This window comes from Varanus komodoensis, unplaced genomic scaffold, assembly GCF_004798865.1.
Source record: "Varanus komodoensis strain SLA01 unplaced genomic scaffold, ASM479886v1 scaffold24, whole genome shotgun sequence".
NCBI lineage: Eukaryota > Metazoa > Chordata > Lepidosauria > Squamata > Varanidae > Varanus > Varanus komodoensis.
The window spans coordinates 4333310-4346483 of NW_025335641.1; the positions used below are offsets into that span (position 1 = coordinate 4333310).

Sequence of the window (13174 nt, forward strand, 5' to 3'; positions counted from 1 at the left end):
TTAGATCAACACATTTCAAAGGCATCAGGTTTGGAAACACAGGCCTACATGGGCTGGAAGTGGGATTCCAGGGTTTCAGATGATTATCTATTGAGCCCCATATATGTGCCTGGAACTTTACAGAGAATGAATATTTCAGATCCCCAGTTGGTTTGCATTCTAAATAGTCCAAGGGAAACAACAGAGGAAGGTAGAAAATGAGAAATGGGAAGAATATATGATTACTTCAGTTCCATGCATCAAGTGATAGTGTTCCAAGGGCTTCCTGGAAAGATGGACTTAAATAAAAGAGGGACTTAAATAAGGGAGGTGGCTATAAAGCTGAACAGCAGAACAGAAGTCTCTCTCTGCCCTACCTGGAAATGCCAAGGTTTGAATCTGAGTCCTTTTGTGCGCAAAGAATGCGCTGCATCCTTGAGCAGCTCTTAGCTGAACAATACCATCTGCTGCTTAAAAAAAGCGGGGGGGGGGGGAATGCTGGGGAAAGAAGTCAATTTTCCAGGCTGATTGTGGATTCTTATTGAAGCCTGAAAGAACACAAGGATCTGGGTTATTTACTACACATATTGTTCTCTGAGAACACAGACTGCTCCAGGAGAACATCTGCCACTGACAAATACACCGAGTACAAGCAGTTGGTGTTTCTGCGTAAGGCAAGGCTCCCACGTCAGATCACTTTTATCTATCCTCCTTTTAGCAAAGACTTCATGAATGGGCACTTCTTTTACAGACACCAAATTAACATTTCTACAGACTCCTGTTTATCAGTCCCAGATGGAGGCAGGAGTGTATATTCACTCTACCACAAATGTTTGCTAGAACAGATGGAGAATTGCTACTCAAGTGCAGAATATTTTACAGCAAAAATATCATTACTACCCAATTTGTGCGCCATTAGAATATTACCAGTTTCCCCCTAGAGGTTGCAATTAACATCTTCTAAAAGGAAAACCGATAGTACAATTTACTCTAACATTTGATTCAAAACCGTGTCAGAAGTGTGTAATACAGGCAGTATTTGCTTTCAATTTAAGGCTCTTTTCCCCTCAAAAAATAATTGTATAGCTATGATATAACCTGGCTGATTACCCGATTTGCTTAATTATGTCTTCAAAGCATTTTTGCTATAAAACCTGAATGAACCAAAGATAGCAATAGCTAAACACAACATCATTGTTCACGTCAAAATAACTAAAAGTAACTATTCTTTCAGTCAACATATTAAGTACTTTACCATCTTTGCTCTCAGAAAATAAGCAGGCAGCAGCTAGAAACCTGGCTGTTTTATTCATTTTTGCTGTGAACAAGAACCTATGGATTTCAAAATCCTTCAATATAAATTTAGATGATGAAACGCAAAACTTTTTTTTAGTAAGGTAGGACTAGCCTTACTATTAGGAAGAGTAATGTGGGAAATCTGTACAGGACAAGCAATTATCAATCTTAGACACAACTGAATATTTTTACCAACATGCAGGTGCCATTTGAATTATACCAAAAGTGTATTTGATTTTTTTTCTGATGTAAGAAGAAAGCAGCAAAATCTGTGACAAATATTGTGTGCATCTCCTTGCTGTAGGAGCAGTGGGAAGGCAGTGCTGAAAGACAATTGTACTTTTTTTTTTTTTACTAATAAACGAATGTTTAAGAACATACACAAATATGTTCATTTACATTAGGAGAGGGCAACTAGTGGCCCTCCAGATGTTGGATTACTTTAACGGGCTCTACGTGGGGCTGCCCTTGAAAACAGTCTGGATACTGCAACTGGTACAGAATACTACTGCCAGGCTGCTGACAGGGACCGGCTGTTATTCTTATACAATGCCAGTTTTCTACCAGCTCCACTGGCTTCCAGTTGAAGTCCAGGCCCAATTCAAGGTGCTGGTTTTGACCTATAAAGCCCTGAACGGCTTGGAACCAGGATACCTGAAAGAACATTTCCTTCTTTATATGCCCTCATGCCCCATAAGATCTGTGGGAGAGGCCCTGCTCTAGGAACCCTCCTTGAAGGAGGTAGAAAGGGCATCTACTTGGAGTAGGGCCTTCTCTGCAGTGGCACCCAGACTGTGGCATGCACCCCCCCAGAGAGGTTCACCTGGCACCGAGAGGTTTGCTTGGCGCCTTTTCGGCACCAGGTTAAAACCTTTTCATTTAAACACCATTTTAAGAATTAATGTTTTTAGATTTTTAAACTTAATAGTCGTATTTTATTTTATTTACGTCATTATTTTATCCATTGTTTTTCCCATGATTGTGATTTATTCTCCTTTATTATTGGTTTAATGTTCTGTTGTAATGATTTTATTTATTGCTATTTATTATATTATGGATTGTATTTTTATTGTTTTGATTTTATACTCCGTAAGCCATCTTGAGACGTTTGTGAAAAGACAGGATGAAAATGTTTTATTAAAATTAAATTAAATTGTTTTAGACTACAATTCCTACAATCCTTTACCTTGTGGTAATGTTGGTCAAGGCTGCCCAAAGTCAGAAGCCAGAACATATGGAGGGAAACAAGTTGCCCACCTCTCAATTACTTGACAAACTTCTAATTATATTGGACTAAATAAAAACATTTGAAGATTCAGGCTAAGGAAGGAGATAAGTGACTATGAGTACATTATTCACCTAAGGCTGTCCTTCAAGTGCTTGCTCAAGGAAGGCTCAGAAAGGCAGTAACAAGGGAGAGGACCTTCTTGGCCCTGGTCCCCCAATTATGAAGTGATCTCCCTAACGAGGCCCACTTGGAACAAGCATGGTTATCTTTTTGGTATCGGATTAAGATCTTGTTTTCCCCTCAGACATTTGGCAACAACTACACTTCATCCATCTCTTTTCGACCAACACTGTTAGCAGCTCTGCTCAGGTGCTCCATTTCTGGTTTTCTCAACACATAAGGAGAAGCACCCTCACCCCACTCACGCATTGACCTCACCGTCAGCTCGTGGAGGATGTCTGAAGAGGAAAAGTCTCCTGAATTCCAGGGGGCTTCCCACATTAGCCACAGCCCTGGAAAAACAACAGTTTGGCTCAAGAAAATTAGCCTTCTGGCTCATGTGGAAAGCCTCCGGAGATACAAGGGGCTCTCGCCTTCAGACAGTTGCTGCCCGAGAGTGGAGGGTGACAAATGCAATAAAGCATAGGGGTGAGACTGGAGTGCTTCTGCGCATAACAAGAAACAGAATGCATGAATATGGCTACTGGCCTGACTCATGGGAAGACATGTCTGAGCCCAGAACTTCTTTCGGTACTTGCTTCACTTACCCTTAATATAGTAAGGTTACAAAATACCCTTTCAAACATATAGTTTATTTCAGCAACCTATTTACATACTTACATACATTTCAAAATAGTATCACCATCACAATACATTGTTTAAAACTCCTATAAAAATGTAATTTCTTGATTTAATTTTAAAAATCTTCTATCACAATGGCAGCTTTGTAAACAATTCTCTTATATATCAGTTTCATGGAAGAACAGAATACTTTGAAACTTCATAGTCTGCAGGAACACAAATATATACCACAATATTCTAAGAAGTTTTTAATTAAAAGGTTTCTAATTGAAACATTTCCAGTAAATAGGTATAACATCTACAACAATATGAACAATTCCATAATTTCCAGTACAATAAAGATATCACTGAAGTTACAGAATCCTTAAGTGTGCTGTATTGTTGGCAATGCTATTTTTTGTTTGGCTCCAATAGTGAAGTCAACATCCAACAGCTGTCCAACATATCTAATAACAAAGTTTTAGCAGTCAGACTTTCTCCAATTCATCGCTGCTTTTTTTTCTTTGTTACTTCCTCAGGGTCTAGCTTGCGTTTCTTAAATGAAGCTGGTTCATCCTTTTCATCATCTTCAAATAAAAGACAAAATTTGTTTAAATATGAATGCGTGTAAAAATTCCCAAATCCACACATGCGAAAAATAATAGCATTGTCTGTTCAGAAAGACTAATTTAATGCAGTACAAATGAAGCAGTATATGTAAAAAGGATATGGGAATTGTGGTTGATCACAAGCTGAATGTGAATCAGCTGCTGATGTGGCTGCCAATTTTTTTTAAAGGCTACATTAACACAGTTCATTCTGCACTGCATCTGGATTACTTTCTTCAGTTCTGGGCACTGAACTTTAAGGATATAGATAAACTGAAATAAGCTCAGAGGAGAGCACCGAAGATGGCCAGAGGTAAAGAAAACAACTGCTATGAGAACTGCGTATATTTAGCTTGGAGGAAAGAAGAGAGTGGCAGCATGATGATACTCTTCAAATACCTGAAGGCCTGTCACACTGAAGAGGGTAAAGAGTTTTACTCTGCTGTGTCAGAGAACAGGACTAATAGGTTTCAGATACAGAAGGATAAAGTAGTCTGAAAATGGAACCAATTATGTAGGTCAGTGGTGGACTCCCCCTTGCTATAGGTCTCTAAGAAGTGGCTGGACAGCCATCTGTTGGGAATACTCCGGGAACTTGAACTAGGTAACCTACAGAGCCCCTTCAACACTATGATTCTATAGGTTGCTGGGCCTTTGGTCAAGGGAAAAAACACAAATGATTAAATCTATTTCAAGCCTTTGGAATAATACTTTTACGCAGAACTCAGAAACTTCACAATATATACACTGCAACCAAGGTCCAAAACTCTTAGCACATTTATATAAAAAAGCCAATTCATCCTAAGGTGTAAATCACAAACACAGTATCAATATCAGAATGTTTCAAGATGATCCTGAAGAATTATTTTAAAGATTTTTTAAAAACTCATTCAAGATAGTACACAGATTCCCTATAAAAGCAGAAAGCCCAGAGCTTTCTGTGCTACTAAAGCCACTAGCCCATAGTAGCTTTAAAAGTTACTATTTATGTTGGGAGTGAGAACTGAATGCTCAGGTACTTTTTACTTCTTCCCTGTAGACTGAACAAATTACCTTCCACTGTAGGAGGGCAAGACATTGTAGGAGGACAAGAGGTGAAAGATTTTTTAAGGAAACATAGGGGAATAGCGAGAAAGCATCTTGCACCTTCTATTACACTACATCCCATGACAAGTAAATGCTGCACTTGAATGTAAGACTACAGTAGGTGAAATATGCTACTGCTGAAAATATGTGTTTCATGTAAGGAGTTGTATACTGCTGGATAATATTATAAGTGGATTTGAAACAGTATTGCACAAATTCAGATCAATGGAAGACAGGAATATCAAATCTTCAAAGGGAACAATAATTCACATTATAGTACTCAAATACAAAGAAACCCAAAAGTTATTTCTTTCCCTATATACAAAGTTAAATGGTATATTACCTGATTCTATATGATCTTGCTCTTCTTCTTCTGGTAAAAAGTTAATCTTGTTTGCATGCTTTGGAGCATCATCACCATTGTCTTCATACATATTAGACCATTTGATTGCCATGTCAAGTTCAGGTCGGGGTGGAAGCTTTGTTTCTTTGACAGTGTAAGTCTCAGGGGGTGGCACAGCATTTGTAGTCCATGCCTTGAATTCCTTAGGAGGCTGTTGAAGAAAAGACATAATATTAAAACACCGCACAGCCAGAAAACCACCAGGTTTGCAATACATCTTGTGCTGTATGTTAAAGCCATGGATACAACAATGGACCTGAGTTGTTCCCATATCTAAAAATATATATCAAACTCTTACCAAATGCCCATGGCACCAAAGGATAAATAAGATATCAATGCCACATCCATTTAAAAGTTTAAACAAATAAGCCAATGAAAAATGGAGCAAAAACAATCATAAGCAACACTGACTAATGAAAACAATTCCATTCCAAGGCAGAAGAGTAATCCCTGGAACAGGGATAGGAAGAAAATAAATCAGGTACGGGTCCTGGGTGATTTGCAGTATATCCTAAATGTATGTCTTCTATTTGCATGACTGTAACAGCCAAAAACAACAACAACCCCAAATGCTTCTGTTCCCTCCCACTTCTAAATTAGACTCTTCTAATTAAGCCATAGATCAACTCCATAAAGGAAGTCACAGCCTCAAATTCAGAACAGCTAAGCAGGAATGTCATGGATAGGACATTCTGAAGGGCTTTCATTCATGGGGTCACTTTAAGTCCAAGGTGACTTGACAGCATATAAAAACAACAATGAAGAATACTTAGAAGAAAATCAGAGGTGGATATTTGTGCAAAGGAGTGAATGTTCCAGTCCTAGATAACATAAATCCTTAGTTCAGAGGCATCCTGTTCCTCCATTGATAGCCACTAGGGATCTACTAGAAAAAGAATGAAATCCCAGGAACCCCAAATCTGCTCTGCTCTGCCCTACCCTACCCTAGAGAAACCAAGGGACCAAAAGTCCACATCAGATAACACATCAGGATTATCAGTAAGAATCCCAAATATTTAACAGTAAAAGAAATGGTCCCTACAACACTTTGTTTCTTTACATCTAGCTCTTTTATTGTAGGCTGGGTCTTCAAAGACAGCCTTCTACTAAATACAGGTATTTAATCTTCTAAGCAGTAACGTTTTGAAGAGAAAGATAATATCCCTTATACTCTGTATAGCTACTGCTGAAGATCTCGAAAGCTTGCTCATGTGTGTGACCACTTTTTGGCTCAGTAGAAGTATTACACAAATACAAAATCCGATTTTTTAAAAAGGCTTTCAGTATAACCTGACTGAGAAGCCTCGACAGAGGCTCCGACTCCTCGCAGGCCTTTTAGCTACGTAAGACAAGCAAAAAGTAAAGCCAAAGACACAGACACCCCCCTGAAACCAAATGCCTACAGCCATACACAACGCGGGCAACACTCCCAGCGACGTATTCGCACACCCCTCGTTTCGGGCGCGGCTGATCGGTCCCTTCCTCGGCCCTCTCCCTTCCAACCTCCCCTCGGACCTCTGACCTCCTCGGGCGCCCGCAGCACCCGGCTCTCCCAGTCAATCTCCTTGTGTAGTGGGTTATAGAGGAAAGCAGGCCGGTTAACGCTGCGGAAAAGCTCGTCGGGCCCGGGCAAGCGTGGCTTCCCTTCGGAGACCCCGCTCTGCGGCGGCGGCTTCGACGAATGGCCCTCCCGGTCCGGCCCGCAGCTTTCCTCGCCCTCGGAATCCGAGCCGGCACTCGAGCTGCTGTCGCTCCCGTAGGCGGCGAAAAATCCCAGCGGGTCCTTCCCCTCCGCCGCTGCCATGGCGGGGGGCTGGTGCAACCGACACAGCCGGCCGCGGAAACCGAGCTTCACGGAGAGGAAGGTTCCGGGTCTGTGGCATATGCGGGAAGGCCTCCCTGCCCCGGCTCTGGAAGAAGTAGCGGGGACCACTAGTCCTGGCTAGCCACCCATCAGACCACCGCCCCCCTTTCGGCAATCCCCCTCTTCTTAGTAGCGCGCTGAGCACGGGCCTGCAGAGGTGAACTGCGGAGGCTGCCTTCAGCTCCTTGCGGAAGGCGGGATGATGTTGATGAATAATAATCATGGAGTAGTATAGCTTGTAGCTATTACTCAAAGATCCACGACTGCTGGGCTGTCTTTGTAATTCAGGACCAGTTCAAAAACGGTTAGTAGCATCTCACTAGTTTGGGAAATGGAGGGTGTGGAATTGCTCCAGATTTTGTGATGGGGGGGGGGGCGTTGTACTGATCACTGGAATTTTGGGGACCCAATTCGGACACAACAGGTGTTTCTGCTTTCCCTTTTCCATGGAAGGAACATGTGGAGAAAGTTCATGAAGGAGCTAATGAATTGAGAAGCACTCACCCCATGATTGTTCTAGTGACTAAAATCTAAATAAATAATCTCCTTAGCAGCTGCTGGTAGGTGTTTTCCATTGAGAGGGAAACTAACCCCAGGCCAAGCTACTTTCAAATATCAAGTCCGATTCAGAGCTGCCACTAAAGGAATGCTAAGCAATCCCCTTATGTCAGTGGCCAAGCTGCTAGCAGACAGTAAGTGAGCTAAGATGGGTAGGTAAAGGAGTGAGGAATCCTTTATAGTGGTAAACTACTAGCACATGAAATTTCTGTAAAGTATGTCTGTGTATTTACCTGTTAAAATACGAACTTATTACAGGCAGTTGCTGAGCAGGTTCCAGAAAATGAAGCTAATTCCTTTCTCATCAGTTTGAGTCCAGTCATATACATACCAACATTAGGCACTTTATAATGTTGTATAACTGGGTAATTTAGAACATGAAATTAATGTTAGGTTGGAAGAGCAATCCAACTTCAAATCCACACAGCTATGTGTTGGTGGGGGATCCTGGGCTTAGAATAGTTACTGTCGCTCAGCTTAACTACAGAGAAAGCTATGTTAATAGAACGATTGTATTACTGCAGTTGCAAATGGTCACTGCTTCTTTTTCATATATTTACACTTCAATTGAAATGGCACAGAGTATAGTTTTCCATTTCATTACCATTTAAAACTTTCCTTCCTTCTACAGCAAGAATGGACAATTTATGGCTTTCCAGATATTTTAGCCTAATTTTGGATATTTCAGCTGCATTGAATAGGGCTGATGGGAGTTGTAGGCCAAACTTGTGGAGCGTAAGATTTCATGCATGTAATAATCACTCTAGTCCATGAATAATATAACATAATAAATTTGTTAGGATCTTATCAAATATTACATTAATAGATTGATTGGTGGTGTTTCTCTAGTGTTAGCAACACCACTAGCAGAGCAGCAAGTGCAACCAACTCTTAAGCCTAATGAGGTTATGAGTTGTGTAACACTTTGTGCAAAAGGAATCAAAATAATAATAGATTTTATATAAAATAATAGATGTTAAATACGCAAGGATAGAAACAGGGTTTCTATGAGTGATAGAAGTTTTGCACTTAAAGAATGATACCATTGTATATACCGTATTTTTCGCTCTATAAGATGCACTTTTTTTGCCTCAAAAGTAAGGGGAAATGTCTGTGCGTCTTATAGAGCGAATGTGTGTGTGCCCGACGCCCGGGACGCTGCTGGCCCGCCTGCACCACGTGGCACCACCTGGCCGGCACCCGCTCGGCGTGTGCTGCTCCACCCCCCCCGGCGCAGGTGAGAGCTCTGCCGCTCAGGGGGAGCGGTGCGGAGCAGCAGCAGCCGTGGGCTTTAACCTGCTGGCCACACAGAGAGACGGACTGCTCACCCCCACCGCCCAGGAAGACCTGCCGCCACCTCCACCGCGCTGCCCGGAAGACCACCGCCGGCACACTGCCGGCCCGGCTGCACCACACCTGGCCGGCATGCACTCGGTGCGCCCTGCTCCGCCCCCCTCTTCTGGAGCAGGTGCGAGCTGTTAATCACAGGTCGGTGTGTGTTTTCAAATGGCAACCCGTCTTTTAATGAAGCCCATGGGGAAGTGATGGGGAATGTGCCTGTGATTTCAGGAAGCTTTCCATGGATCCATCCTCTAAAAACTAGGTGCGTCTTATGGTCAGGTGCATCTTATAGAGCGAAAAATACGGTAGTCTTTTCTTTTTAAAGAAACTTGATGAATTTCTGTTGGCTTTGCTTAGCAGATTAGTGTGGCTACGCCATGTGTCAGAACTGTTCTGAGGATAAAATGAGAAGGGGTGAGAACCAAGTATGCACTACCCAGAGCTCCTTCCATGGAAAGTGCGATAAATAATACCCTACTTTCTCTCCAAAAGTGTAATAAAGAAATGATAGCATCCTATCCCAAATTGTCATTTTTAAAAAGACAAAAATTGCCTCACCATGAAATAGTTGTCAATCATACTGATATGTCTTCTTACAATACGATTCTGGACATTTTGTAACACTCCTAAGCAACTCCACCCATGGCACTTCCTCTCTTAAATTTTGTAATTTGCACAGACAGGGTTTTGCAGAAGTATTCCCACACCCACATACACACATCCCTCTTTTCCACATTTTGTTACATTAAAATCTGAAATGAAGATGGATTTAATTATCATTACCACTTGATGTACATAAGTTTCTTAGCACTGTGAAGCTACCAAGTATTTTTATTGTGGCACAGGAGTTAACAAATACAACCTGACATTTGTTAGTTACTTCCACCCCCTTGAGTCTGTATCGGGTCTATGATGAGTCTTTGGCTACAATTACAGCAGTGATTCCTCTTGGACAGGTCTCTCTCAGCTTTGAGCTTCTGGGTGCTGCAGTGCTTGCCCATTCAGGTTGGCTGAGGATGGTTGTAGAACTGCAACTTTCAAGTCTTGCCACACATTCTCAGATTGAGCTCTGTATTCTGACTGTCCCATTTTAAGACATTCAGGTTTTTAAACTATTCCAGTCTGGTAGTATGTTTAAGGTCATTGTCCTGCCGGAAGGTGAACCCCAGTTCCAGGTCCCTTGCAGACTGAATCAGGTTTTCCTCTACAATTACCCTGTCTTTGGCACCATTTGGATTGTTCTCAGTCCTTACTCGTTTTCCAGTTCCTGCTGAGGAAAAGCATCCCAACCTTGGGGCTGCCACTGTTTCACACAGGGATGTTGTTCTTAGGACAATGGGCACTATTGGCTTTGCACCACATGGAATGTTTTGCACCAAGGCCAAAAAATTCCATTTTGGTCACACTAAACCCAAATAACTTTTTCTTAATGTGTCTCCAAATGGCTTTTTGCAAACTCCAAAAGATCTCTTGATGAGTTTGTTTCAGCAATGGCTTTCTTGTCACACTTCCACAAAAAATGCAGCTCTGTGGAGCATCAAGGTGGTAGTTGTTCCATGAACTATTCCTCCCCCCGCCCCATTTCAGCTATGAATCACTCTAGCTCCTTTAGTTATCACTGGTCTCTTGGTTGCATCTGATTCTCCTTACCCAGTCACTGAGTTGAGCCATATTATTTCTGTTTAATGGATTTAACAGCACTCCAGGGGATGTTTACAGTTTGGGATATTCTTTTACAATCCAACCAATTGGTGTTTCTGCACTTTATCCCAGAGTTGTTTGGATACACTAGCTCTTTGGTGTTCATAATGCTATTTAGATACTATTTTAAATTAATTTTAACTCTCTTAACATTGTTGTTTTTTGCATTGTATTTTATTGTTTTGCTTTATACCTTGTTGCAAACCACACAAAGAGCCTTGAGTATAGGGCAGTATAGAAATGAAATAAATAATACTGTATATTCTCCAACAAACTCTGGGGCCTTCCAGAAATAGGCATTTTTAATCTAAGATCATGTAGCACTAGAACTGCAAACAAGTGGATGTCATTCAACTATTTACAGTATGTGTTTTCTGGAGGCAGTAACTTGTACCAGTGCTTATTTAGACAAGTCACAGTAATTGGGGTGAATACTTACATAGTGGCCAGTTTGTTTTTGTTTACTTAACGTCTCTGCCACAATAAAAGTACTTGAGTAAGTCAAGCAACAGCAGTGTCAAGTAAATACATTTCAGTTCCAGATTGTAACACAACAAAATACAGAAAAGTGAAAGGGGTAGATAGATACTTCTGCAAGGCACTGTACCAGCCGAAGTTGTCTCAGGTTTCTCATTTTGTACAGAGCCCTATTTAACATCAAGTAGTCCCTCTTTCTAGTCACCTCCCCAGATTTAGCAGTATCGGAAAAGGGCATACATCTGTGTACCCAAATTAATCTCATGGAAAGCTGCAGAGCAAGAGTTGCAGTTATTATAAGAGATTTACGATTCAAGAATGGCCCAAAGTTATCCCTTATCCCAGCCCTTACCAACCCAGAGACTTCCAGATGAGTACTAACCTTGCTAGCTGAGGTGTATGGGAGTTTCAATCCAAAACATATGGAAGGAACAGGCTGGGGATTTGGTTTCATACACTGAAACCAAATACTGACTTGCTCTTGTGACCCTACAACAGAACCAAGCTTTGATTGTCATCTCAAAGCTATACATTCAAGCATTGACATCAGAGGCAGGTATCTCCCATCTCAACATTTCTGATCATAAACCAGCAGACAATGTTTCATAGTAAACTTCTAAATCCAAAGTGATATAGAAGTTTCATAAATAGGTATTTGTATACTTTATAGCCAGGAATTGTCTGGGCTGCGGATCAGAGAATTTAGGGCGTGAGTAATGAAACACTTGTTATTATAGGAAAGAAACTAAATGGTTTGTTGCCATTAGAAACAATAAAGGATAAAATACTGAAATAATTTTTGGGGCCATACTGTATTATGACTGGCAAATGGCTATAAACACTCTATTGACTAGAAGATTTGAGAAACTGGAGTGGGTGGGATTTTGAATAAGGCAGCTGCCCAGTCGAGTAATAACAGGTACTATTAAATGTAATTAAATCAGTTTATTATTTTATTATTTTAAAATTTTTGATCTCAGGCATCAAAACAAAAGTATATTCACATTCAGCATCCAACAGTACCTAGCCAGAATCTTCCAGGAGACCCATAAGATGGGAAAGAAGCAAGCTTTTTTTGCTCCATCTTCCAGCATCTAATACATGGAGCAGAATACATAATGGAATTTCATACAGAAGTGTCTTGGGCTGCAGCTTGTCCTGTTTAAACCTAGAAGGTGGCTTCTGAAGCATCATACACCTAGGTATATTTCCTTGCCAGATAAATCACATGTCTACAAACCCAGTAAGAACACAATTGCTATTCAGCCATCACCTAGTCAATATCATGAGCAGCACACATGGAGTATAATGAAACAACTATTTTCTTTCAAAAAATAAAAAACACTGGATGCCAGTCAGATGACCTATTTTTTAACCTAACTCTAAAATACAAATGAACATTTGAAATGAGTTAAGCTGTTAGCACAAAGTGCCCAAGGAAAATTTCAGTTCAACATCATTTGCTATAAAAACCGTAACCTTGTTTTTTTAAAAAAGTATAAATGGAAAATCATTTAAATATATAATAATTCCCAAAGAGTTCCATCCAAAATAGCAATAGTTGCAATTATTCTGGAACACTGGTCTACAAGGAAAAGCCTCGGAAATGAAAGTAGCTAAATTTTACCAGAATTGGGTCACTAATAAAGGGAAATTAAGTCCTGAGTATTAATTGGCTCCGGTTTCCAAGATACAATTTCAGGTCGAAATTGCATGAAAATAATTCAAATTACGAGATGTTCAATTATGCTCCATAACTTTTCTGCAAAATGTGATATAGCAATGAGAATGGTGCCACACCAATCATTATATATTTATCTTTTTACTAATAACATAACTTTCCATTCATTTAT

The 13174-nt window shown here is 40.7% G+C and overlaps 1 protein-coding gene across 1 annotated transcript; it reads right to left on the reverse strand.

The window, feature by feature from the left end:
- Positions 1-3296: 3296 nt before the first annotated feature.
- Positions 3297-7221, reverse strand: CUNH1orf52 (chromosome unknown C1orf52 homolog). Its single transcript, XM_044432392.1, has 3 exons — positions 6903-7221; positions 5321-5531; positions 3297-3870 (listed from the first exon to the last, which is right to left on the reverse strand). Exons 1-3 carry the CDS (start codon positions 7182-7184, stop codon positions 3788-3790), a joined length of 576 nt encoding a protein of 191 aa, XP_044288327.1. The 5' UTR covers positions 7185-7221; the 3' UTR covers positions 3297-3787.
- Between the last annotated feature and the right edge of the window lie 5953 nt (positions 7222-13174).

Bases quoted from the DNA above. Each gene is read 5' to 3' on its own strand.
- CUNH1orf52 (XM_044432392.1), bottom strand. From the start codon at position 7,184: ATGGCAGCGGCGGAGGGGAAGGACCCGCTGGGATTTTTCGCCGCCTAC. The intron at 5,532-6,902 runs GTCAGAGGTCCG...TTTCTTCAACAG, and splicing joins TGCTGCGGGCGCCCGAGGAG to CCTCCTAAGGAATTCAAGGC. The intron at 3,871-5,320 runs GTAATATACCAT...TTTTATTTGAAG, and splicing joins GCAAGATCATATAGAATCAG to ATGATGAAAAGGATGAACCA.